Source organism: Vulpes vulpes, chromosome 4, assembly GCF_048418805.1.
Source record: "Vulpes vulpes isolate BD-2025 chromosome 4, VulVul3, whole genome shotgun sequence".
NCBI lineage: Eukaryota > Metazoa > Chordata > Mammalia > Carnivora > Canidae > Vulpes > Vulpes vulpes.
This window is the reverse complement of record NC_132783.1, coordinates 2,350,257-2,377,772: the sequence shown is the minus strand read 5'-3', so window position 1 is coordinate 2,377,772 and position 27,516 is coordinate 2,350,257. Positions and strand designations below refer to the sequence as shown.

The window sequence follows — 27,516 nt, the reverse complement described above, 5'->3', positions numbered from 1 at the left end:
ATTCTTGAGGGTAATGGCTCTATGAAGAAGAGATCCTATTTTGCCCTGTAGTGTGGTATCCCATTCCCGAGGGCCTGGTGCTTCTGGGAGTGTCTCCCACATGTGCTGTGTGCATCCTGCTGTTGTGTCCTAACCTCTTTATCCTTAAGTCCAGTTTCTGCAGAGGCTCTCTTTGGCCCTCTTGGCCTGAATGTGGCACATTTTAACTAGGTGTGCTCTGTCTGCTTGTGAAATGAGACCCATCACTGCCACCAACAGAACCAAGGCCTCAAAAAACTCCCAATTTGGGAGACATGGTGCTGGCAGGAGTTTGGGTTAGTCTTCTAGGGTAGGAGGCCAGATGCACTGGACTGAGGCAAGCATGATTCAGAAGGGCAGGTCCACTGGTGCACAGGGGATTGGGGCTTGGTGTAAGCACATTAGGCAGCCAGTGTCTGCACTGTGCTGCTTTCTGAAGGTGGCAGTTATTTATGAGAAGGAGGGAAATGGTGCCTTCTGGGTCCTTTGTTCCTAGAGTGGTCTCTCCTTGAATGCTGCCTCTCTGGAACATGCCCCGAGATGAGCAACTAACCTCACTGCATGCCCCAGGCACTCCTCAAATCATGGTTTCCTCCTGTATGTCCACAGGCCATTGAACCTGTCTTTTCTCCAAGAGTAGCTCCAATGTCCTCTAAGCTCTCTCAGAGCTAAAAATGCTGACCTTTAAAACTCTAGGCTTTAAGCTCCACTGGTTGCAAGAATTCATGAAATCTGGGCCTTCTTGCTTTCTAAGCCAATTGCTACAGGGATTCATTTTTTCTGTGTTAGTCTGTCTCTCACCCTTCTCCTTGACCATGGCTTCCTCCCCACTATGGTGGCCTCAATCCATTTCTCTCCCAAACTGTTTCTACACACTTCCTACCTTCTTTGATATGATCTCTTCTCTACCTTAGGAATCTTTAGATTGATTTCTGGGGTATTTAGGGTGATTTAATAGTTATTTACTTTTATTTGTGGGATGAGACAAGCCTAAGGTCCTCCTATTCTCCTGCCATCTTCCCCTCCAGTCCTCTATTTAAAACAATTCTTTAGCAAATGAAATATGCCCTTCTTGCATGTGAGCATGCAAGGTAAATTCAAAGACTACTTTAAATTTTGGCCATGTGTTTAACTTTACTTTTGGCTGTATCTGAATAAAGATGAGGTGTCTTTAAAAAACATTTCTCTCTTCCAGAAAAAGCCATTTCCATGCCCTTTTAAAGGAAAATGCAAACTACCTTTATTTAAGAAAAAAAAAAGTGTCTATTTAGGAAATGTAAAGCAAGTAGACATTAAGGTCAGGGATTATGCCTCACAGCAGAGGTAATGGTTAAGGAATCAGACAAGTTCCATTTTTGGCATTCTGGTGGCTGAGCTCAGGCTGATGAGGCTAAAGAGTTCAGTGGAAGATAAAGTCATTTGGGAGATGGGAGTCCCAGATTTGTAGAGTTAAGAGATGCAGAAATCAGAGTAAAAAGGAAAATAATCAAGTCCTCTTCAACATCAGGCTTGTGAGACCTTCCTCCCTGGAACCCCAAAATACCAAATTCACAAAGGTAGGAAACCATGTTTTCTATACTCATTCTGAAAAATAGTATAATGGGATTCCTTTTCCTTTCTTTTCCCTGTGGAGTTCCTTGAATCAAGCCTCATTCCCTATGTTATCGAGAGACAATAAGCTATCACCTTTTTTGAGGAGGAAAGGATAGCATTTTGGCAGAGGCTGAAGGAGGATATGAAAGTCTGCCCCTGCCAGTGGGGGAACAGATGCTCTTGATTCCTGGAGAATACAAAAAATCAATTTCTGAGAATCATATGTACATGATAATTATGCAACCATGTAGTGCTAGATTTTTTTCGGTAGGAGTCCTAGATTAACAAAATAAAGGAAAAGCACCACAAAATTTTTTTTAAATGCTATGGCCATTTGCATTGAGTCAAATTTTGTTAGTATGTGTATGTTTATTTCTTTTTAAGTGACATGAAAATCACCTAACAGAAATACTGACTTTTTTTAAAGCTTTTATTTACTTATTCCTGAGAGACAAAGAGAGAGAAGCTGAGACACAGGCAGAGGGAGAAGCAGTCTCCCTGAGGGGAGCCTGATGCGGGACTTGATACCAGGACCCCGGGGTCATACCCTGAGCCAAAGGCAGACGCTCAACCACTGAGCCACCCAGGTGTCCCATACTGACTTCTGAATTTAAAAAAAAAAAGTCTCACTTTTAACAACTGTCAAACAAGTGTTATTGGATTTTAAAATACAAACTGAAGAGATAATGAGTTCTTAATAAAATGGCTCAGACAAGGTAGTTGTTTTTGCAACTGGTTCTTTCTGTCTTTGTGTTTTTTAACTGTACCAAGTATAAATGAAACCTGGGGGCCGTCTTACACTAGTACAGTCTTCTGTTTCAGGCAGGGCTCCTGCCTCTTCTCCAGGGTGCTCCTATGGATTTTCTCTAACACAACTAGACCGAAAGCACACAATTCATTAAAGATTGCCAGGAGGGGGGCCATAATGAGATTTATCCACCAACGTGATCAGAACAGGTATAAGAAAATATTTACCAAGACTGGTTCCTTGACAACAGTGAAGATAAACAGCTTTATGGAAAATAAATACAGAACTATTTATTAACAGAACAAAGTCCTACATAGACACCAACAAAGATGCTATATGACTCCAATCAACACAATATTTATAGTTATCTCCTAAATATTTAAGAAATTGAGAAAAATAAGACACTTTCTTCTTGTTCCCCTCTGTATAACACAGATATGCAGTGAAATTGATTTAAAAAACTAGGAATAAGGATGCAAAAGCAAGCATCAAAATCAAATTTATGTTTTTCTGTTTTACTTGACTGGATAATTCTGTATCATATTTGCTCCTTTTACCTGACAGCTTGATTTTATAATCATTATTATCATTATCACCAAGTGGAAAAATAATTAACCGTTCTTATGTTCAAGGTACAGGAAGGGCACTGTAAGCATAAACAGAGTTGGTCCCAATTGTCTGGAACCTCACATGGCCACAGGTGACTCAGACGCTTCCTCCCTAGCTCTCCTACATAATGATAATCAATAATCCTTCCAGGCCTGATTGATAAGACAGAAATCTTTGCATAGCCAGTCCAATTTCTATGATGTAAGGCACCACTCCATGAATCTAGAAAAATGGGTAAAGAACTGGACTATTCTAACAGCCGTAGTTTAAGGCTGTTTGTGTACGTATAACATGATGTATAAATATCAGGGTTATTTTTTGTGGGAGGCGTTATAGAAGAGAAGGCAATGGCTTGGAAGTTAGAAGTTCTGATTTTTAGTTCTATTACTGTCACTAACTGTGTGACTCTGGCCAGGTCACTTAAACATTGAGCCTTAGTTTCCCTTATTAATAAAAGTAGGTACGTAAAATACTGTCATTTTCAGATCTCCCAGTTGAGGATTTTCATCCATCAGAGGAGAACTGGGGATCAAATATCCTTTCAGATCTGAATTATCTTAAAAAAAAAAAAAAGGCAAATCCATGGCTAATTATTTCACTGAATACTTAATGAATACAACATGGACTTTGCCTTTCTGCCCACCGCCCCCCCCTCCCCCCAGGGCTCTACACTTTCTCTAGATCAACATCAAGGACCATTTGGGTCCTTTCTCTTTAGAAGACAGAAGCATCTCTGCCTGTAGACCTCTTCCTCCCTGGTGGTTGACGCTCAGCATATTCCCTTCCCTTTCCCTTTCCCTGTAAAATTCAAATTTGTTTTACATTCCATTACTTTTCTTGTTCTAACGTAACTTCAGCACTGATATATGCAAATGCAATCAGAGGGCCATGGGCCATGTGTATGTAAATAATAGGAAAGATATTCACGGAGAGAGGTAACTATTTCAAGAAAACTTGTTTGAATGTCATTACCAGGCCCCACATAAAATAAGACAGGTCTGGTTTCCTTGGATTAGCCTCAAAGGCAAAAATGTCTGTGAAAAACAACAAGAAGCTTACTTAGCTTATCTTATCTGCCTGTATTTGAAATAGCTGCCATCTACTGGGAGTCCTGTGGTCTCGGGACACAGGTCAGTCCTCGTGTCCCTGTGGGATGTCCTGGTGGACAGTGAGCTGACGTGTCTCCTCAGTATCACAACACCGTGGAGGTAGCTTGGCCTTGTGGAAACTACCCTGACTTGAATTCACCAACTAATCATTGTGTCTCCATTAAAAACAAACAAACACTGTGCTTCTCTCAAATTCATTTTATCTAATAACCCTTTATGTTCTCAAAACTATGATTCTGGGGTAGGCAGTCAGCATTCTCAACTGCATGAGTAGAATCATGGCCCGGGGTCTTCTTCCTCCCGGTTCCTACAACTGTGGATTCCCACCCACAGCGTCCTGGGAATGGGGGCTCACAGGGTGAGACGTGCCCAGACTATGCATCTAGAATTCCACCGTCCTGACCTCAGTGGGATTTTCTTAAAGTAGTCATTCAGGGGCATAATGAGGACTTGTAAGGAGACCAAGGGAGATGTGTCACAGTATTTAAAAGTCAGCCAGGCATGTGCAAATGGCCACTAAAATAATTATTTCTCCTAATTTAATAATTCCTCCTAATCATTACAGGATGCTTCTATCTCTGATAAGTGGGTTGTGGCTCGCATCTTACCTTCCCCACCATTCTGGTGCCTTTACAGTAAAGGCCTGGCCTGCTCCTTCCAGGAATGCAAGTGGTAGAGAAGGCTCCTTCACCCCGGTACCCTTCCCTCAGCTTCCTCTCCTGGCCTGGCTTTCTTTGCTCTGGGTGGTTTATCCACCGCTCCTACCTGTGTCATTCCGATCCGGTTCCTGACTTCAAACACTTCTGTCCCCTTACTGCATTGGATTGTCCTCCTCCTGCGCAAGCCAGCCCTGCCCAAGATCCTGATTCTACTTTGCTCCAAAATCACAGTTAGATTCAAACCCTATTTACTTTGTTTTTGGCTTGGACAACAGAAATTTATTGTCTCAAAGTTCTGCAAAGTCCAAGATCAAGGGGTTCCTGGGGTTGGTTCCTTCTGAGAGCTGTGAATCTCTGGCATTCGTGGCTTGTACATGACACATGTCATCCCATCTCTGCCTTCATCTCCCTGTATGTGTCCAAACTCCCACCCTTTATAAGGAAATTAGTCACATTGGATTAGGATTCCAATCCACTTCAAAATGACCTCATCTTAAACAATGGTGCCCGCAAAGACCCTATTTCCAAATAAGGTCACATTCCGAGGTACTCAGGGTTAGGACTTCAACATAGGAATTTTCAAGGGGATGTGATATAACCTATAACACCATGCAAGGGACTGATATTCAGCCATAAAAAGAAAGAGGAAGCTCTTTATGAAATGGTAGGCGAAAATCTCTAAAATGCAAAAACATCAACATTCTAAATTATAATATGCTCTATTTTATGTAAGAAAGGATGAAAAGAACATGCACATATTTGTGTGTGTCCATAAAAATATTGCTGAATGTCTGCTCCAGAAATCACTACCACGGGTGTCTCCCGGGATGTACCTGGGTTTCTGGAGGCGAAGGGTGGGAAGGAGAATTTTTAGTGCATAATTTTTTCACTCCTTGCATTTTGAACTATTTATTCAAAAATTACATTTAAGTATAATAAAGCCAATTGAATCACACTGCTAACCTACTCTCATGAAGAATTATGCCAATTTACGAAGCCCCCACACATAACTACAGACCTCTTTACACACTTGCCTCCCCAGGGTTGGGTTTTAGCAGGTTTGTTTTTTCCTAAATTTACAGGTGAAATAAAGTCACATCTGATTGCTTAATTTGCTTCCCCTTACAGAGGCCTCCTCCGGGGACCACCTGACCTCCTCAGATCAAGTATTACCTTAACATCTTTTGTGGAGCTTTTGTTCATCACAAGAATGAATTCTATATCAAAGAAATTCACCTTTTGAATCTGCCATAAACTTTGGTAATGTTCTTAATGTCAGTGAGTTCTTTTCACACATGGAAGATTTAAGTGGGTGTGTAACATCTGCCTGTGGCAGGTGCACTGTTGAGCTGCCAGAGAGACAGCGGTGAACCTGGAGGAATGTGAATTATCAGCGGTTCTTAGGTGTTACTCGCAAACCCTGGAAGAAGATCCAAAGGAACAGCAGCCCTCCCACCATTCTCATTTTGGGGCCCTGTGCAAGAGGGGATATGTTTTTTCTTTTTTTTTTTTTCCCCAGAAGTCCTGACTGAAGCTACATCTATGATGATAATCAACAAGAGTGAGCACTTTTATGGTGCTTATTCTGTGAGTGACAATGATAGAAGAATGGTGTTTCCAGGAGGAGACCAGCAGCTGGGCTCGGGCCAGCAGGTGCCAAAGACATTCTTTGGCAGAGCATTTCAAAGTCGTTAAAGATCCCAGCTTTACCACTGGCATGCCGCGTGTCCTTGAGCCATTGCTTACCTTCTCTGTCTCTTCACCTATAGAATGGGGCGATACGTGCAGTGCCTTCACCATAGAGCTGTAAAGAAGCAGTGTATTTCTATCTATTATCTATCTATCTATCTTTTATTTATCTAACTATCCAAAACACCTATTTTTTAGAAGACTTTTAGAGAGAGAGACAGAGTGAGCAGGGGGAGGGGGAGAGGCAGAGGGAGAAGCAGACCCTCCACCGAGCAGGGAGCCTGATGTGGAGCTCGATCCAGGACCCTGGGATCATGACCTGAGCTGAAGGCAGCTGCTTCACCGACTGAGCCCCCGGGGGCTCCATAAAGAACACTTGAATCAGAACAGATGCTGTGTACTTTTAAGTCGTCCCAGCTCCTGCGAGACACTCATCTCTGACAGTTTCCTAGATCCTCACCTAAGTTGCCTGGGAGTCACATTTGTGTCTGGGTTTATGTCTGGTTATGCAACAGGGCATTCTGGGATTCATCAGAGATAAGGCTCCAGTGGGCTCGCATGTGACATTATGGAAAGCAGTCCCCTTGACGTGCTGTGTGTGCTCTGTGATGACCTGCATCCTAATCCACTTGGGATGCTTCAACAGCCTCTTACGTATCACAGGACGTGTCCAGAAATGGGAATCAAGAGTCTGGCCATCTCCTTCAGTTCTGCAGGAACAGTTAGGCACTGGACTCAGGCACACGGAGGCTGGCTGACACAGCAGGGTTCCCAAAGGACACTGGCCTGAGAGCAGAGAGGATGGGGCGGTACAGGAGACAAGCATCCCGGGTGCAGAAGGGCCTTGCAGACCAGGACCCTGAGCAGAGGAGCAGGGGCTCCAGATGGAATGTGAGGCTGTGGCTGGCTCTGCAAAGCAGCCTCCATATACCACCCTCTGGGGCCCCGCGTGCCCGGGAATGTGAGGTGTGACGCGGGGGAAATGGCTTCGAACAGTGACATGAACTGGAGAGAAAAACACCAACTACATGAAACTGCATGATAGAGGGGAGAGCGTAGAGCCTGAGGCCACGTTGGCAGACGTCAAGCTGTCTTCAGACCTCTTATCCTAGATGCCCATCCTGTTCTGGCCGTTTATTTTTTTTTTAATTTTTAAAAAAGATTTTATTTATATATTCAAGAGAGACACAGAGAGAGGCAGGGACACAGGCAGAGGGAGAAGCAGGCTCCCTGCGGGGAGCCCGATGCGGGACTCGATCCCAGGGCCCTGGGGCCACAGCCTGAGCCCCCAGGCGTCCCTGTCCCAGCCGCTTAAATGGCACCTCTGTGTGGATGGCTCCCATATTTCTATCTCCAGCCCCTGTCTCCTGACCCCCAGATTTCCATATCGAAATAGCTCGCATCCGTGTTAGGTATCTGGTAGATATTATAAGCTGCTCACATTTAACATCTCCCAACCCAAATTCTGAGTTCCTGGCCCCTCAGGATCTCTTTTCCTGTCCTTCCCATCTCAGTTCATGTTGTGAAAACAGACCTAATTGCGTCCCCCATTCTGCTCTTTCACTCACATATATGGTAAACGTGTAATTTATTATATAAACTAACTTTTGAGAGTAAAATGGGGAGTTATGAGTAATCAGGCTGGTACAGCAGGTCTACACTAGGATATATGCTTTATGTTTACATTTAACCCATAGGAATTGAAAATATTGTCCTAATCGGATTCCTTCGGACTCCTCGCACATTTGGGTCCCAATCCATCACCTGTCATCTGACTGCTGTACTAGCCTCCAAGCCGGTTTCTACCTGTTTTCAGGTGTATTGCTTGTCGATCACTACGATGCAAGCTATGTAAATGCAGAGTCCTTGTCTATGGAACATATGTGAAAAACACCTTTTCTTACATCTAGCCCAGACTTCTGGAAGACTTGAAAAGGAAGTGTTAAGAGTAGCTGCCTCTGGGAAGAACTGGAGGAAAGGGAGGTTGATAAAAGGAGTTTGGGATGGGAAGAAATTTACTTTTAAATACACCCCCTTTGGGGCCCCTGGGTGGCTCAGTTGGTTAAGCATCTGCCTTTAACTCAGGTCAGGATCCTCAGGTCATAGGATGGGGCCCCACATCAGGCTCCCTGTGAGCCTGCTTCTCCCTCTCCTTTTGCTTGCCGTTCCCCGTCTTGTGCTCTCCCTCTCTGTGTCAAATAAATAAATAAATAAATAATAAATAAATAAATAAATAAATAAATAAATTCTAAACAAAAATACACACCCTTTTATTTTGCCTTTTTTTCTTAACTGTATGGATACACTATTATTGTTAATTAGAAACCACTGCTGCATGGGGAATTATCCTCAAGAAAGCCAGATTCTTTCTCTGTAGTCTATTTATATGCTTTCCTTTTCCCATAACTCTGGAGAAAAGATGGAAAAAGATCCCATTTTGTTTCAAACCATGTCAGCTGAGCTAAAAACCCATATCTAGATTTAACTCTTTGTGAGTTATATAAGAATTGAGCTCTTAAAATTTTTTTTGGGGGGGTGCGATACTATTTCCTTAAGAATTGCCTTATCTATTCAAGGTGATCCAGTTAACAATTGCCTAACGTTTTCTCATTCAATACTCCTTGGATGGGGTTGACATGTGGTCAATCTCAGTTTACATGTGAGGAGGGATAGGAATAGGAAGGCAAAGTACCTAACCTGTGCAAAGCCACACAACCAGGGATCGCCAGAGGGCAGATTTGAATCCCCATCTGTCTAACTCCAAAGCTGGTGTCTACGACGATTACCTTGCACTAGATTTATCTTGGCATCACCGCTTTAGGAAATGCGGCTCACCACCCACATCTCTCCATTTCTGGTTGTACCTCTGGTCTCCATGTCGCCATCTAAAAGCCTGTGGTCTGAGGCTACTAAAGTAAAGGATATCTAGCAGGTGCCTGGGTGGCTCCATCAGTTGGCTCGGGCCATAATCCCAGAATCCAGGGATTGACTGAGTCCCTCATTGGGCTCCCTGCTCAGTGGAGGGTCTGCTTCTCCCTCTCCTTCTGCTCCTCCCCCTGCTCTTGCTCCTCTGTCTCTCTCAAATAAATAAATAAAAATATTTTAAAAGACTATCTAGCAAGTTTTACTCCGTGGGAAACAGCACTGAAATGATCTTCTCCAGGCACAGTAAGACATGAGGGCTAGTGATCATGTAAGATGATGGTGACTGTCCTCCAGCTGTGATCTGCACAAAGCCAAGTAGAGACTGGAGTGCCCGCCTGCCTAGTTCAAGTTGTCTCTCATGCACGTACCTGAATGGTTGGATACTTTACCAACGCAAGCCTAAGGCTTTGATATTCCATTTTAGGCTGTGAGCCTACATCTAACCTGAGAGTCAATCTTTCTGAAGGGACAGTAATGCTTGAATAAAAATAAATGACTTAAGTTAACCTGAGGCTTATTATAGCCATAGCTTGCCCAGATGAAGCTTTCTATTGAATGGAATGCAGCACTGTCCATCAAAGCAGAAATCTTTTTCTCCAGGAAATTATATGTTTTTATCCCATCCATCAAAGGGCCAAAATACTGTGCCTATTTTGATCAGGACACTGCTAACTTTTAAGATGATCCCAATTCGTTGAGTGACCCTGAGGGTAACATCTTGCAATTTAAGGAAAGTTATTAGAATGGGAGCAGAGTGAAAAAACTTAAGCCCTATGAACCATTTCCACACCATCCACTTCCAAATAACTTTTTCCATAAATCACAGAGTATGCTTATTCCTAGAGATGTGCAAACTTTATCTACCTGCATAAAGTGAATTGATGATTGAAATAAGTGATCAACTAATAAATTCAAACTTAAAATTTCATGCTTTACTCAATTGCTTAATGATGACTTGGAAAATTTAGGGTTATCATTTTTATTTATCATTATCAAATTAGCTAGATATCTTAATTATAAGTGCTTTATGTGTATAGTCTCCTTATATATGAACTTTAGCAGCCAGTGAAACTGAACATATTAGTTCTAGGGTTTCACTGCCTTAGTGTCTGACTGGTGGTATCTACTTAAATTCCAGATTATTCAACAAAAATGGTAAAGTGGATTTGTAAGTAGTCATCAAGGAATCTCTATGATAGTAATAATGTATGCCATTCATTGAGAGCTTAAAAAGTGATTAGAATCATGATCAGAGGCTTTTAAAAATAATATACATTAATCTATTTAATTTTTACTATAATCGGGATGTCTGGGTGGCTCAGCAGTTGAGCGTCTGCTTTTGGTTTACGGAATGACCCTGGGTCCTGGGATCAAGTCCCACACTGGGCTCCCTGTGGGGAGCCTACTTCTACCTCTATGTCTCTGCCTCTCTCTCCGTGTCTCTCATTAATAAATTAAATTTTTTTTTTTACTATAATCATAAGATGAAGGCATATTCCTATTCAGTTCAGAAAACCAAAGCATGAAGAGCTTAAGTAACTTGCCCATGTTTGGTAAGTGGTGGAACTGGATTACTATATGACCATAGTAATGGTCATATATGACCATATATATATGGTCATATATGACCAATCATATTACTATATGATTTTTAGTAATATGATTACTAAAAATCATATTTTAAAGATTGCTTAATGGCAGGGGAAAATGCTCATCAATTAATTAAAAAATAGATTGTGTATTTGTTTACATGTACTTATTACATGTGTATTTGTGTCTCATACATAGGCATTTATGCAATGACCACGTAAACTTACTGAATATATATTTAGATCATCGCAAAACCTGAAAGGTTAAGGCACTCAACTGTTAACTATTTCACAGGGTAATTCGTGATTTGTCTTCTCTTTTAGTAATTTTTTTGGAAGTCAAAAATTTATTAGACTGAGCACATATCATTTTGAGAATCAGAAAAGAAGCAGTAACAATGTTTTTAGAAACTGTTCCAGAGGCTATAGAAAATTTAAACAAACCAATTGTTATAAAATAGGAAAATTCAAAGAGCTGTCTTTTTAAACAACAACCCAGACCTTACTGGCTGGCAGAAACTTTCTATTAATACTTTAAGAATCAGCTAATTCCAGTCCTATTTAAAATGCTCTTGAGCTGGGCTGTCCAATAGGACTTTCCATAATGATGGGAATGGCTACCATATGGCAGTACATATATAGGACATTTGAAATGTAGCTGGTGTGACAGAAACAGAATTTTAAATTTTATTTCATTACAATTAACTTAAATTTGAACGGTCACACATGGCTAGTGGGTATCATGTTGGACACTGCCATTCTGGATTACTAAAAATGGAGGAAAATTTGCAAATTCCTTATAAAAGCCTGTATAACTGTTACCTGAACATGATAGAAATGCAAACTATGGATGAATTTCACATATGAAAAACAAGGTAAAAAATAAACAAAATACAAATACAATCTAGCATATGTTAGAAGAATAGCATATATGTAAGATTTAGAATGGCCTAATATTGGGGAACGCATTACAATAATACACTCCTATTCACAGAAGAGAAAAAACTCAGACCATAGCTGTTGAAAGGCGTTTGTTAAAATTAAATCTCCATTCTTGACTAAAAGCTCTGAATGAAATAAGAGTAGCCTGACCTTTACTTAACATGAAAAAATATATATCTCAACCTAGAAAACTATAGGGGAAAATAATAAAATGGAGAAATGATTTTTAAAAATCCCATTAAACTCGGGATGTTCCCAATAAATGCTTAATGAAGAGGAATATATTCAGTGTTACCCTATTACTTTAGTTGATTCTGGAGGTACAAGCCAATGAAATTAGATAACGGAAAAAAAAAAGGTTTAAAAACTGAAAGAAGTAAATTATCACTGACTGTGCATATTATTTATGTAATCCTAATAAACTAATATAAACAATCACAAATACTTCAACATAGTGGTTAAGAGCGTGCACTCTGAAGCCCTGCTGTTGGTTCAATTACTGACTATTAATAACTAGCTGTGTGACATTGAGCAAGCTATTTAACCTCTTTGTTTCCTCTATAAAATGGAGACAATAAAATCCTATTACAGGGTTGTTAAGACTATTAAGTATGCAGTATATGCAGAACTCTTAGAACATGCCTACATATAATACTATTTAATATAACCATCAGAATTAAGATAATAATAAGGCATGTTATAATCATTACAAAATTATTACAAATTTAAAATATATAAATTACAAAATTATGTAGTATAGAATATGTACATAATAATATACAAAGTAAAAATACAAAACCCTAAATCCTTCCTATATGAAAAAGGATATTTCATTTATAATAACAGAATTATTAAATACCTAGGAATAACCATAAGAAAGAAGTGTAAGATTAAGTGAGAATATTTATTTATTTATTTATTTATTTATTTTATTATTATTTTTGAAAGTAAGAATATTTAAAAATGCTAGTGTGGGGCAAAAAGAATCATTGAATAGAGGGCAAACATATACTAAGGAAGATTCAACAACATAAGGTTATAAATTATCCTATAAACTTAAACAGATAAAAGTGTTTCTAAATTTATATAAAACAGACATAAAAAAGTGAAAGTAGAATAATAAAGGAATATTATTAGCATGAAGAGATATGAGACAATATAAAAGTGCTGAAGCACTCAGAGTAGTATGGTACTGGAGTATGAATGGACAGATTATGGTATAATATTGAGGGCCCAGAAGCAAAACCAAATATATACGGGTATTTAGTATATGCTGAATGGGGACACTGCATATGACGGGCAGGAAGATTAATTACTGAATAAACACCAGTTATAAAATCTCGTCGGTAGGCCATCTGCAATAAAATAATGTTGGGTCTCTACTTGATTCTTTACACTGAGATAAGTTCTCTGTAGATTAAAGATGTAATCATAAAAGTGAAATAAAAAGTAGTGGATGGAAATATGAGAGGATTTTTTTTTCCTACAGTCTTGGGCTATGAAAGATCTTATTATACAAAACTCAAGAGTTATATAAAAAGATAAATTCATTTATGTAAAATCTCCAAGTTCCGGCATGGCAAGAAGCACCCACAGATAAATCAAAGGCAATGACAAATTAGGAAGATAAATTGAATCTTACGTTGGTGAATTCCTTTGACTAATAGTGTTCTCTTCAATTTCTTTGACTTACACACATCAGGAAGAAAATGATCAACAGCTCAACTGAAAATGGTCAGTAGCTACTCCAGAGGAAAAAAACTCACTTTTTCTATTTTGCTTGAAAAGATGTTAACATTATTTGTGATAAGAAAAATGTGATACCATGTTTAACATCAAACTGCACGCAACCAAAAGTCCCAACATTCTTTTGTCAAGGATATGGGGAAACAGTATAACTGGTATATTATTGTGTATGTTACTATAAACAGTATTATAACAACTTTGTATATATTAGCATAAACAATATGTTGCTAGTTAATGTAAAAATTGGTTCAGCCTTTTTGGCAGACTTTGGGCGGTATCTATCATAGTTTAAAATACATATACCATTGCCCTATCTGTTAAACTTCCAGAATTTACCCTAAAGATATATCCACAAATGTGCTTAGTGTCACATTTACTTTTTTTTTTTTTCTTTTTTGGGTAGGAGAAAACATGTTGATCAATCAAAATCGGTTTAATCAACGTGAAGTATGCAGGAAGTGGAATTTTATAGTCATTAAAAATGAGGAGGCAGCTTGAATTGAGTGTGGAAATGAATAATTCCAAAAGTGGGAAATAAGGGTACAGAGTTGAGTGTGCTACCATTTGTTTAAAAATGGCCATTTGGAAGCACATAAAATATCCCTGGAAGAGAAGATATTCCAGGAGGATGTTGGATAACTGAGGGACAGACACCAGAACGCCATTATTTTAACTTATGCCTTTTGCATTTTACACCACGTGTACATATTATCTGTTCCAAAATTAATTGATTTTTCTTTCTTTCTTTCTTTCTTTCTTTCTTTCTTTCTTTCTTTCTTTCTTATTAATTGCTCTTTAAAAATTTTTTATTTTTTATCTCTTTTCTTCTTCCATTCGCTGGAAAACCCTGGCTCTTCCCACACAATGTTGCCACTATTAGCATGATCTCAGCTCACTCCCCTTTCTCCCTTTATTTTGGGCCTAAATAAATAACTGTCCACAAAACGAACACAGGAAGGTGTGACAAGACAAAGTGCCTCCACGTTACAGAGCAATACTAGGAAAACATCAAAACACGTATATTTGGCACAGAGCTGAAAAACTAGACGGCCAGTGGTGAGAATCTTTATCTCGAGTGGGGAGATAACAGGTAATTTGGGTTTTATCTCAGTATTTCCTGTGATTCCCAAAATTTATACAGTAATGTGTATTACTTCTTCAAGAATTTTTAAGTTTTAACAAACTCTTTGCTACTCACCTGATTCCTGTCCCGGGCATTTGCATATCGAAACCTCTGGATATAATAAAACACCAGCCACGCGAGGGATATGATCATCAGGACGATGAAGGAGATGGAGACAAACACAACCGAGGTGCGGCTCACGTATTTCTGCAGGTTCCGGGTCCCGATGGTGATGTACATCGTCACCGTGATGTTCCTTTCCAGCAGGCTCACTATCTCCTTCCCCTTCGGCTCAGGGATCATTATTGCCACGATGTCTTCGACGCCTGTTGGGACAGGGGCAAGGAGAGGGTAACAAGGACAAGGGGACGAGAGAGGGAGGAAATCAGCCGATCAGCCGAGCACCGGAGGGCCAGGAGGGGCAGATGCTCTGCTCCTTCGGCTCCTGCTAACCAGAGGGAACCTGCTGACGTCAGGGGCCCTCCCACCTTCTCCGTGGCACCCTGCAGAGCCCCGAGGAGGGAAGAGGCACCTTGCCCCAAAACGCCCAGTTCTAGGCCACCTGTCTGCGAACCCCCTCTCCCCCCTCCGGTGGCCCCGGGGCTGCTCAAGTACGGAGCCCTGCCAGTTTAGGGCAGTTTTCTCCTACACGGAGCGCCCGGAGTAAGCCAGAATGGGGTTTCTGCTGAGCTGTAAACACAAAATCAGGGCCTCAGAACTAGTTTCTGCTTATTTTATCTAATTCGACGTAAACAGCTCGGGTATCCTCACACTCAGCAAAGGGAAGATGGAGACCACACACATAATTTTTCAACTTTATGATACCTCAGCTTCCAGATACTCCTACCGCAGTGCCCATTACTGGGGAGTTTGCAGCCAAAGTAGCAATCGGTGGCGGTGGTGGTGGTGGGGGGGGTCTCAGTTATCCTGGGCTATTGTCCGTGTCCTTGATGACGAGGTAGGAGGCACAGCCTCTCAGTGAGGAGTTCTGGGGCCTCTACAGGAAGTGTAGTAAGTGTGTGACCCCAGCTCGAAAATGATCGGCTCAGCGTGTCACTGTGGCTGACACTTGAACTAGACTGTTAATTGCAATTTCACCAGGATGCGTTCTTGCGATCCCCCAGCGCAGGCCCACGAGGCTCTTCATGAGCCCTGCTCCTCTCTGGAAATAGCCCTCACCTGGGGTCGCTGCAAATTAAAGGGAGCAAATTTGCAATTAGGATGTTGTAGATGCGATTCGGCACGAGATTAGACACCACTGGCGCTGCTTCCAGGGGGCTTTGTGCCAGGGCCCTCACGTGCCAGGGCCACTCAGCTGGACGGAGCTCCCAGAGTACCTCTGCTCGGAGCGCTGCAAGCTCCTAGGGGCTGCTTAGGGCTTTCACTCGACCCTGATCTCTATGCAAGTTTTCAATCCTAAATTCCTCACTGGTATTTCACTGAATAAATACCTTAAGAGCCAACTACGTACAAAGGGACCTCTGTGTGCTACATCAATCGCATATTTTTAAATATGCCTCAAGCTTTCGTACTGGCCCAATTATAAAAATCACAAAGCCACGGAATATGTAGATTTGACTATTATTTCTGGGAATTACTGAAACCGACGGCTTAAATTTCAATTCTGCAGAATTTACTGACAATTCGGATGCTCCGTCTCCTTTCATGTTTACTTTGGCTAATGGGTGCCTGTGGTCTGAGGTTTTGTGAGGGATTAAGGCTGCTGAGTGGTTTTGTCTATACAGAAATATGATCTGTGTATACTGGACTAATCTGGGCTGCTGAGGCTCCTGCCAGGGCTGTAGCTATTTCATAGGTATTTATGCAGTGGTAGGATAAATAATTTTTCATTTATTTTACTTCCTTATTTGTATTTTTAAAGCATGTCTATTCATGACTCTAGAATGGGATTTTTGAGGATGAGGTCCTGGGGTTATTTACGAGACTTTATGCTCAGACTTGCACATGCTCCACATTTTCCATTTCTATTTCAATCCTTTTTATTATTTATTTTTATTGAAGTGTGGTGGATCCAGGGCCGTATTAGTTTCAGGTCTAACATAGTGATCTGACAATTCAGTCCTATACATTGCGCTATGCCCGCCATGATAGATAGGTTTTACATGTTTTTAGTAGTCAAATTTTATAACATATTCCTTTAGGGCTTCCAGTTTTGATTCTCTGCTCAGAAAGCTCTTCTTCACTCAAGCTGATAGAAGTACTCATCGAAAATTGCTTCTCCAAAACACAATTTTTTCACATTTAAATCTTAACCCGGATGTGATTTAGTAACAAAACAGTACTTATTGAGCTTTTATAACATGATGGGCAGAGAGGAGATGGACAAGATGCAGTTTATTTTTCCCCTAAATTCTCATATGTTTATATCTACTTTCGGATTTTGTTTTACAGTAAGGTTGACCTACCTTTTGCAAACCTATCTCAGCCTGCTTTAGCTGTGCAGTTTTTAACATATTTATCATCGGGTAGCCTAACTTGGTCTTCAGTAACTCTCCTCCCAACAATTTTCCTACTATCTGATTATACTTAAAAGACCATGGAGCCTAACAGTGAAAGGTCAAACCTCAACTCAGCATTTTAAAAAGTGGGCAACCAGGGGCACCGAGTGGTTCATTCGGTTAAGCACTTGACTTCGGTTCAGGTCATGAACTCAGGGTCCTGGGATAGAGCCCCAAGTGGGTCCAATCTCCATCCATCTGGGCTTCGTGCTCAGCAGGAAGTCTGCTGGTCCCTCTGCCCCCTCCTTCCCCTCATGCTCTTTCTCTCTCAAATAAATAAAATCTTTTAAAAAATTTTTTTATTTATTTATAAGAGAGAGAGAGAGAGAGGCAGAGACATAGGCAGAGGCAGAAGCAGACTCCATGCAGGGAGCCTGATGTGGGACTCGATCCCGGGACCCCAGGATCACACCCTGGGCCGAAGGCAGCGCCAAACCGCTGAGCCACCCAGGCTGCCCTAAATAAAATCTTTTAATAAATAAATAAAAATAGGCTATCGAGTTTTGGATATCCACAAAGTTTTAAATCACTCATCATCCATTTTTAGGGACTTGAGAAAACTGTCTCTGCCTGTAGGGTAAAGTATAATTAACTATTTTAAAGCATTTAAACCTAAGCGCTTAGTTAACCCTGCCCCTGTTGTTTGTACCCCTGGTGTAGCTTCACGACAGGGGAGAGCCGCTGGAAGGGGAAACAGTGAAAATGGCAGTGGAGCAGTCCTATTCGTCTAGACCTTGACTTTATTCATCTTTCTAGGGCTGATGGTGGTAAAAAAAAAAAGGATTTTTGGATATTTTTCCAAGTGCTTTAGGCTATGGATTATTGTGCATGGTAAAAAGGGTATGCATTTATCCCAACAGAAATAGTCACTAAGAATTCAGGCACGTAGGTTTATCCAAAACCAGCACCGTGAAGTGGATCTGCGTGAATTATCTGGCCAGTCTCATCAATGCACAAAATCAGGGCCAAGGCTACTACGGGGTCTTAGATGTTCCAACGAGGCCCGTGCAGCAATGTGAGTAATGAGGCAGCTCTCTGATCCTTGCTTCATCTTGAAGTGTGCAGCCACAGTGTCGGGGGAAGGCAGCAGCTTCTCCCCAGGCTGACTGTCGTGTCACTGCTTCTGCGAGCGTGAGCGAGGGAGGCAGGGGGGAAGCAGGGGGAGGCGGGGGAGAGGCTGAAAGCCTGAGCATCTTGGTTACAGGCTGCCCCGAGTAGCTCTGATCTAGGACATTGGGAGGCTCTGGGACTCAGGGGAGGGGGGACTAGCACGAAGCCTACTTTGTGGGGGCAGAATCTGCAAAGAGGCCCTGCCTGCTACCGGGGCGACTCTGTGTTCTCCGTGATGCCCAGTCATGCCAATGCGGAGGGCCTCTTTGGCAAAATTACGTCAGCTGACCACTTATTTTCCTCCCACAGGCGCTTTATACTTCTGAGCGGTCGCTATTATGTAATTATGGTGTATTCTGGAAAAGCTCTTCGGCCCTGTGAGACCGTGTGCCCAGCACACACACGACCCGGTGGCCAAAGAGCAGGAGCCGCTGTATTTGTAGCGCTTCCTTTCCCGGAGAGAGCCCAACTGCCATCATCTAATTTGGTGTGTGCAGATAGTAAAGGATCAAAACACAGGTTCAGAGAGCTGAGGAATGCTTAATAACCAGAAAACCCTTGACTTGTAAATTCAAAACCAGGCTGTTTAAACACTGCATCGGAAGCACGTCCAGAGCACCAGCAGCATGCTAGCATTTTACGGAGCGGCTGCCCCATTCCTGCCCCAATCCTGCCCGCTCATCTCCGAGGGTGATAACACCCCTCCTAGGTTCATGTGATCAAAAACCCGTTTTCAATTCTCTCTATTCTCTACAGAGGGCCTTTTAGAATTTAGGCAATAATGAAGAAAAGGCTGCAGGGTTCCATTTGTAGATGTTTTCTATTTATATACTTAATATCTACTATTTTGTTTTTTGTTTTTTTTTTTACGGTCAGCTCCTGATTATCATCTCTTCTTGTGTCACAATGTACAGCAACTGATCTTTAAAACTGCAAAATATCATATAAATGTGGAGTAGTACCACTTAAAGTTATTTTTAATAAACACAGATGTAAAAATCATAAAGCACTCCCAAATAGAACCCAACAATACAGTAAAAGAATCTTCACATGGGATTTAAGGCATGTGAGGGTGATTTAACACTAGACAATATATTAATACTTTTTAATTTGTTAACAAATGAAAGGAACAAAGCATACGACCGCCTTGTGTGATCCTAGCTGTCCTTCAATATCTGGTTTCTTAATTGTCTATAGTCTTAGTGTTTTAGCGAGGCACAGGTTGACCAGCAAAAAGTGAATCTCTCACTTCCCTGGCAGCTAGATGTGGCCATGTGAGTAATATTTGGCCAATGAGATGTGAATGGAGGTGATGTTTGCCACTCCAGGCTCCTACCCACAAAGGACTGAGTATGTGTTGCTCAGATTGTTTCCCCTTTTCCCTGTTTTAAGCTAGAGAGATGCGGAGCGGCCAGCGTCTTAGAGAGGGAACCCACATGCTGAGGATGGTCTCCATTCCTGATTCTTATTAATAATAGTATAAGGAAATTTCCTTAATGAGATAAAGATCTTCCAGAAGGAACACATTAAATGGAGGACACGACACTACAAGTTCTCCAATTCAAATCATGAATAAGACCGGGAGGAGCCAACATTTTAAGTAGAAGTGATATCCGGCACGAAGAGATATAGGAACTAGAGTGTAAATCCTGGAAAGGAAGAGTGAACATGACCACCTAGAAAAGCCAAGATAATGTGGCTTTTGAAATTAGAAGAGCATTGAGTAAATACAGGATTCAAGATCCACGTCAAAAATGAAGAGTTTTCTATACACCGGTAATATCTAACCAGAAAATGTAATGGAAAAAAGTGGTCTGCACATACTAGCAGCAGAAGTCATAAAACAGCTGATCGTACAGCTCATAAACACTAGCCTCTCTGAAGAAAACCATACAATAAAGGTTCTCTGAAAGACATAAAAAATTTCTGAAGCAGATTTCAACTTAACCCAAGGGTTATTTAGTATATTCAGTTTCCAAACACATGTGATTTTTAAAGTTATCCATATGTAATTATTTTTATTGTATTATTTCATTATGGTCAAGGAACATCAGCTCTTGATATTGTGCCTTAACCATGGAATACATTTTGGGGGGATGAATGTTCCATTTGCAGGCAGAAATGTAATATTCACAAACCATTCTTTGTTTGGTATCTATACCTCAGTGACTAAGCGTATTAACTACGTTCAGATTTCCCACATCTCCGCTGTCTTGTCTACCCGATTGCCTGCGAGCTGTGTGGTCAAGTGTCTCCTACAGCCGCTGCTCCTCACTGCGTTTCCAGGGGGGACCGCACGGGCACTGGTGGTGGTTCTATCTGCTGCCACCACTGTTGCTGGGGCAGGTCCGAGGTCATGAAGACTCTGGTTCTTTGTAAGTGACCTTTTCCTCCTCCTGGTAGCCCCTTGAAGTCATTCGAGGATCGCCTTTGTGTCTTAAGTGTCACCGGCCCACTGGCGAGTACTCAGCAGCTCACCCAGCGGCCTGCCAGTACCCCTTAGCCCGGTCTCAGTCCCCTGTGGTGAACCGCAGTTGGAGGCCTACGATCCTCCTGACGAATCACCAGAAGGTCCTAGTGGCCTCAGTTCTATCACAAGGCCTACGTCACTCGCCTCACTTCATCTTGTCACGCAGATGCAGGCATTTTATCACCTCCCACTGTCCCAAATACGTACAGTAAAGTTCCCTAAGAGACAGACCGCGTTCACATACCGTCTTTAGGGTACAGTGCTGTAACTCTCCTGTTGTACCAGGAGTTCCTGTTGTTCCTCTCTTACTGTGCCCAATTTATACATTTAAGGCTTATGTACAAGAAAAAACATAGTGCACATAGGCTTTGGTACTATGCATGGTTTGTATACCCTGAGGGTCCTGGAAGGTTCCCGTGTGGGTAAAGGGGAAATTACTGTACACAAACTCTTTCTTTTCTTTTTCATTTTTTAAAAAAGATGTTATTTATTTATTCATGAGAGACCCAGAGAGATAGGCAGAGACACACAGGCAGAGGGAGAAGCAGGCTCCCTGTTGAGAGCCGGATGTGGGACTCGATCCCAGGATCCGGGGTCATGCCCTGAGCCAAAGGCAGATGCTCTACCCCTGAGCCCCCCGGGGCATCCCCACAAATGCTTTCAGTCTGAGGTATGCATTATTTTCTTTATTTCTAAAACATCTGTCCTCATGCTTTATTCAAATATTCCCTCCTATTTCTTTTCTCTCCTGCGATTCCTATTATCCCGTTGGTGGCACTCATTCTGTTAGCTATATTTTTATCCTTTCCCCTCTCTTTTAAAAACTTTTTATTTTGAAATGCTTACAGACTAAGATTGGCAAATGTGGTACCCAGAGGTCCATGCACGCAGCTGCCAACTTCCCCCAGTGGTGGCATCTCACATATCACAGGGCATTATCAAAACAGGAAATTGACTGGCACAATAAAATTAACCAGATTATAGGACTTAGACTTCACCAGTTTGGGCATGTGCAGATTCTTAAAAGGTCTCTGTGTAAAATTCCATGACATTTTATCACTCACGAGTCATTCTTATCATTACTACAATTAAAATATTGAAATATTCCATCACCAAAAAGAACTGCCTCCCCCCTCCTTTCCCTGCCCTAACCTCTGACGTCCACTTATCTATCCCCCATCTTTAGAATTTTATCATTTCTAGGATGTTAGATAAATGGAATCATACAGTATGTAACTTTAATATTGGCTTTTATTATTTTTTTCTCAGCATAATGCCCTTAACATCAACACAAGCTGTTACATGTATCAGTTATTCGTTCCTTTTTACGAAAAAATGGTATTCTATAGTATGGAATATTTAGCCACAGTTTAACTATTCACCCATCATTGAACATATGGGTTATTTCCAGTTTGGGGCTATAAGTCTACAGCTGCTATACCCATTAGCGCACACGTGTTTGTGTAGATGGAAGTCTTCACTTCGCCGGGATGAATGCCGAGGAGCCAACTGTTAGGTTGCATGGTAGCTGCATGTTTCATTTTTAAAAGAACCTGCCAAATTGCTTTCCCGAGTGGCCGTATCGTTTTACGTCCCCACTGGCAATGTGTGAGCGATCCCGTTTCCCAGCATCCTTGCCAATATTTGGAATTACCAGGGTTCTGTCGTTATCGTTTTGTTTTTCCAGCCCTTCCCATAGGTACACAGTGGCATTCTGTTGTGTCCTTTATGATTTCTCTCTACCTGTTCTGGCTGACGGTGAAAGAGTTTCTCAAGCTGATCTTCCAGCTCGTACATTTGTCTTTCGTTGTATCCATTCTGTCTTTTATCTCACTTGTTGTGTTCTTGATTTACACTATTATATTTTTCATACTAAAGCTGTCCTTTTTAAACAACAACAACAACAACAACAACAACTTCTGGCTCCTCCTCCCCCCTTTTACAAACTTCCACTGCATAAAAGCTTCTCTTCCTTAATATTTGTGGTCCACCTTTTCAACCACTCTTTTCCAGCTGCTCTCTGCTTTGTATTCTCTTTATTACTGTGGTGCTCCTCAGCTGTCTCGTTACCTCTGGCTGAGCAGTTCCTATCTCCCTGGTGGGATGGGCTGCTCTGCACAGTCATGTTTTCTGTGGGGAAACTGAGGCAGCGGCCCTAGTTCTGTTCCTCCAGGAGATTAAGGAGAGGAGTGAACAAGCTCAGGTGGCCCCTGCACTAGCAGTGCCTCCTCCCATTAGCAGGGTTCCTGTCGCACTGCGGGCCGCTCGCCTCCCTCTCAGGGGGTCCTGGCCCTCCTCCCTGAGGCACTGCTGAAGTCAGGAATCAGCTCCCAGATCCCCGTAGCTGTGGACACCCTCTGATCCAACTCCATCTCCTACCTGTGTCCTGCTTCTCCAACCTCCCTCTATGACTCTTGGAAACTTAAGTCTCTGGTCAACAAATCCCCCAGGAGCTTCCATCTCTTCTTAGGAGGATTCCTTTACCTCTTTGCTTTGACTGATCTGGCTGCCTTACAAGGACTCTGGTTTCTCTGCACTGTGATTAAGGGGAAAAGGTTTTGGGGCACTTGGGTGGCTCAGGGGTTAAGCGTCTGCCTTTGGCTTAAGGCGTGACCCCGGGGTCCCAGGATCGAGTCCCACATTGGGCTCCCTGCAGGGAGCCTGCTTCTCCCTCTGCCTGTGTCTCTGCTTCTCTCTCTGTGTCTCTTGTGAATAGATAAATTTTAAAAAAATCTTTTTTTATTAGATAGGATACATTTAAACTTTTTAAAATTTATTTTCATTAAATCACACTGCATATACCTCAGAGCGAGATGCTGGTCTGGTGTCCGTGCTCCACTTAGCTACTTCCAGGCTGTTACACCCAGCCCCTTCCCACCCTCCTTAGAAAGCCACTTGGCCTTGAGATTCTCTCCACCGCATCTCTTGTCTCCTCACCTTGTCTACCAATCTCCTGTTCATCCTTTTCATTTCCTCCTTTAGCTCCTCGTTCATCACATTTGCTCTCCTCGGGCTGGCATTTTAGTCATTCACACAGATACGTCACCCAATACTTGGGCCTGTCAGTTGTTTGCTTTTCTCTTCTCCATCGATCTTCTTTCTCCTCTAGTCCTTCTCTAAGACACGTACCTTACCCTGGACCTTGTCACTACCAGGAAATCGCACCACCTCTGAAATCCCGACTTCAGAGATGTCACGTCCTCTTCTTCTAGCTCTCTTTACACAGGCACCTCTCCACCTATGACCTGCCTCCCGCTCCCCCCACTTTTCTTAACTACCGATCAGCCCTTTCCTGGCTTCATTTCTGTCCTTACTCTTCTACTCCAATCTCAGCGTAGATCACATGGTCCATGGTTATCAGAACGTCTCTAAAAATACCCAGAGCTCCCTTGCTCTTCGATGTCTCCACAGAACATGCCCTAAAAGATTTGCTTTTTCTCTGCTTCCACTTTATCATGTGAACACTGCCAAGAGAAAAATCTCATGATTCATCTGTTTTCACTTCAAATTTATAATCCCTTTCCACAAATGAACACCTAATACTGCCTTTTCTACTCTGTTCTGGACCCGCTTTCCCTTTGTCCAAACGATGACCTCAGATCTCTTATTAAATGAGGAAACTCACAGTGAAGCACTTAAACACAAGGCCTGACATATAAAAACCACAATATAGATGTCAAGTTTTATTGGTATCATTGCTGTTTTACCACTACCAAATACACAGATGGGCCTGTCTGCCCCATCCTCTTCTGAGCACAATGCAGGACATGCCCCCTCTGCTACGAAGACCTAATCCTTTAAAGTGCAAATGGGCAAAACCATAGTCCTATCACTTGTCAGGTGTGGACAGGGCACACAGGACTTTTATGTGAGTTAAGAGGAAAGCAAAGGCCCTCTTTCCCTGCTGATCTTAAACTGGAACATCTGGATGGCTAAGCTACAGCAGTCATCTTAGTACCATGAGGGGAAAAGATTAGGGATACAGCTGGCACAGAGGGACGAAAGACAAAAAATCAGTGCAGAAATAATATGATAACATCATCTGAGCCTTGATCAAGCCATGCCTGAAGTCAGGATGCCTTTGGATTTCACAGTTATCTTGCAAAAGACGATTTGGTTTGAGTTTTCTGCCCTTTGCTTCCATATGACATAACCAGGTAGTTACCCCCAAAATGTGTGTGTGTGTATGTAAAAGAATCCAGGTCTTCTGAATCCCAAACCACTGTCACTGAACCTGATTATATTTTTATATAATTTCTCAGGTGGTCTGTAATTTTACTTTATCTGAATCCACATGACTTTTGCCCTTAGTGTTTTCCTCTGTGTACATTTCAGGAAAGAACATTCATATGAAGCAAAATCATTACTGTCTGCCTTGCACATATGACTCCAAGGCCATCCCGGGCCATGAGTGAGAGGTCATTCCAATGGTGCCAAAGTGTGTTCCGTTAGCTCTCTTACCCCAGAGAGAGGTTAGTGCCATCCTGGACCACGTACCTTTCCTGAAACCCGTGTGTGACTACTCTTGTTTGGGATGGGAAGGATGTTTTCCGGAATACAGTCTTAGTCTGAACTATAAAAACAGTTTTCAAGGGATAAAAACAAACTCACAGGAGGACCAATTAAGGACTGAAACTTATTATATGGAAACCAAACAGATAACTTGTGGTACAAATCAACAGATGTGATTGCTCCAGCAGCCCAACAAGCTCAAGATATTAAAAGTTCATCTGAGTTGCTCAGTAAAAACTGGTTGATTTAAGCTCCTCCAGTGCTTTGCCGAAAACTTGAAATCCATCAAATGCTGGATGTTACTGAAGTACATTTTAATTATGCACCAGATACTTGAAATGCAGATTTATCATTATAGTCAGGCAGACACTCAATAACAACGATGAGGTCAAAAAACTTTTAAAGGAGATGCTAACAATTGCCAATTTTATTTTCTTTGGAATGGCTCTAGTAACTCACTGATGTCAGTTCCTCAGCTACACTTGAGATGATCAATGACTCACACTTTTTAAAAAATTCATATTTTTTCCCAATTTACAAGTGTGGAGAATTTTCTATGAATTTGTGATAACCGTAGGAGGAGTGATGAATATAATATAAGGTATTTTATTTATAGCCCCACCTGTAGCATTTTCTTATAACATATTCAGTAAGTCAGACTCAAAAATAACTTTCAGTTTTTCTGAGAATTTTAAATGATTAGAAATGGCATCATAGAGTGCAGGCTGAAACATAACAAATCATAGTGTACTATGTTGATCTGCACAATAATTAAGTTTTTATTAGAGCAATAATCTGGCTTAAAATCCTTCCACTTACATATAAAATGGTTTGAATTCTAATTTTAGCTTGAATAAAAACCAGTATACATGTAAGTCTCATTAAAGAGCAGACTGATGGAATCACAGGATAGGAGACACAATGAGAGACCAAAATTCTGCAAGCTTTCTCTCTTCTTAATAATCTAGTTAATGAAATTAAATAGCAGAATCATACACCAAAACTTCTAGCTGGGTGACCCTGGAAGATTTACAAAACCTTTAAGCTTTAGTTTCATGATCTCCAAAACTTAAATAGCAAAACTTATCTCGTCCAAAGTGGTGGGTGAGGATTAAATAAATAAGGCATATAAAAAACCCCAGAAATAGTGGGTGCTCACTAAACAGAAGTTATTGTCACCAATATCATTTATCAGGTAATTATTTAAAACATTGCAGACCGTGTAAAACTTGCATTGGCACCAAAGGAAGTAAGGCAGGGGTGGGAAGGGACACACCAACCTTGGCTTCCAGCCTAGTTTCTCCCCAAAACAAAGGATGAGCTTCTGGACAACCTATACCCCCTGAATACCACGGGGACACTCCGAACAGCTGAGGGCCAGGAGGTCCATGCTGAGTAAGTTGCCATTTCTGCAACACGAAGGGTTCATTTGTTAGCTTTCACCTCCGGTTGATCAATAAAAGAAAACTCTGAGGTAGATAATCAGGAAATTAATCTTCAAGGGAAAAAAAACAAACATAACTGGGTTAGCGATTAATGGCCTACATGATATTGTTGTTAAGGTGGTGAAAAACAAAAGTCGTGCAACTTTGAATTCACAACAGTCACATAATCAAAGAAAATGGGGATTTATGTTTTGTTTTGCTTTGAATTAGTGGGAAAAATCACATCAATTATTCCCCAGTAGATGATTTTTAACAATGCATGGCCAAGAACTTCAAATTACAATTCAAAAAACCCGAAATGCCAAGGATCTAAGGAGCTTCTGGATATTTATGGCGTACTATTATGTGCTATTGTACAGAATAGGGAAATAAAGCTGAAATATTTCTTCTCACAGTTTTTGCTTAATTGGCAGATGTGACCTCGAATCCCCAATTCACTGCACACATATTAAATGCCTCCTTACTTGATTTATCTTCTGCGTTTCTTTTTAGTAATCTCCAAAGTTGCCTTTAGTAGCCTTAGAAAACCCCAACTCTCTTTATTAAGAGTCCATATTGGAAAATCCCTTTCTTAAGAGCAAGTTTACTATTTTGGTTTCTAAGAGGAAGCTGGGAATCCCCACATAATTTTCCCTATAGTAAGAGGACACGGCTCTAAATTCAACAAATAATACTAAACTCAGTTGAAAGACCAACTACTAACAAATACA

At 41.5% G+C, this 27,516-nt stretch overlaps 1 protein-coding gene across 3 annotated transcripts in view; it reads right to left on the bottom strand.

Annotated features, from left to right (window-relative positions):
• RNF150 (ring finger protein 150) overlaps positions 1 to 27,516 on the bottom strand; it is a 245,485-nt gene that overhangs the window by 90,693 nt on the left and 127,276 nt on the right. For all 3 annotated transcript variants that reach the window (XM_072755193.1, XM_072755194.1, XM_026018483.2), the window contains exon 2: positions 14,826 to 15,076. In XM_072755193.1, the coding sequence (XP_072611294.1) occupies positions 14,826 to 15,076 (251 nt within the window). The remainder of the gene's footprint in view (positions 1 to 14,825; positions 15,077 to 27,516) is intronic.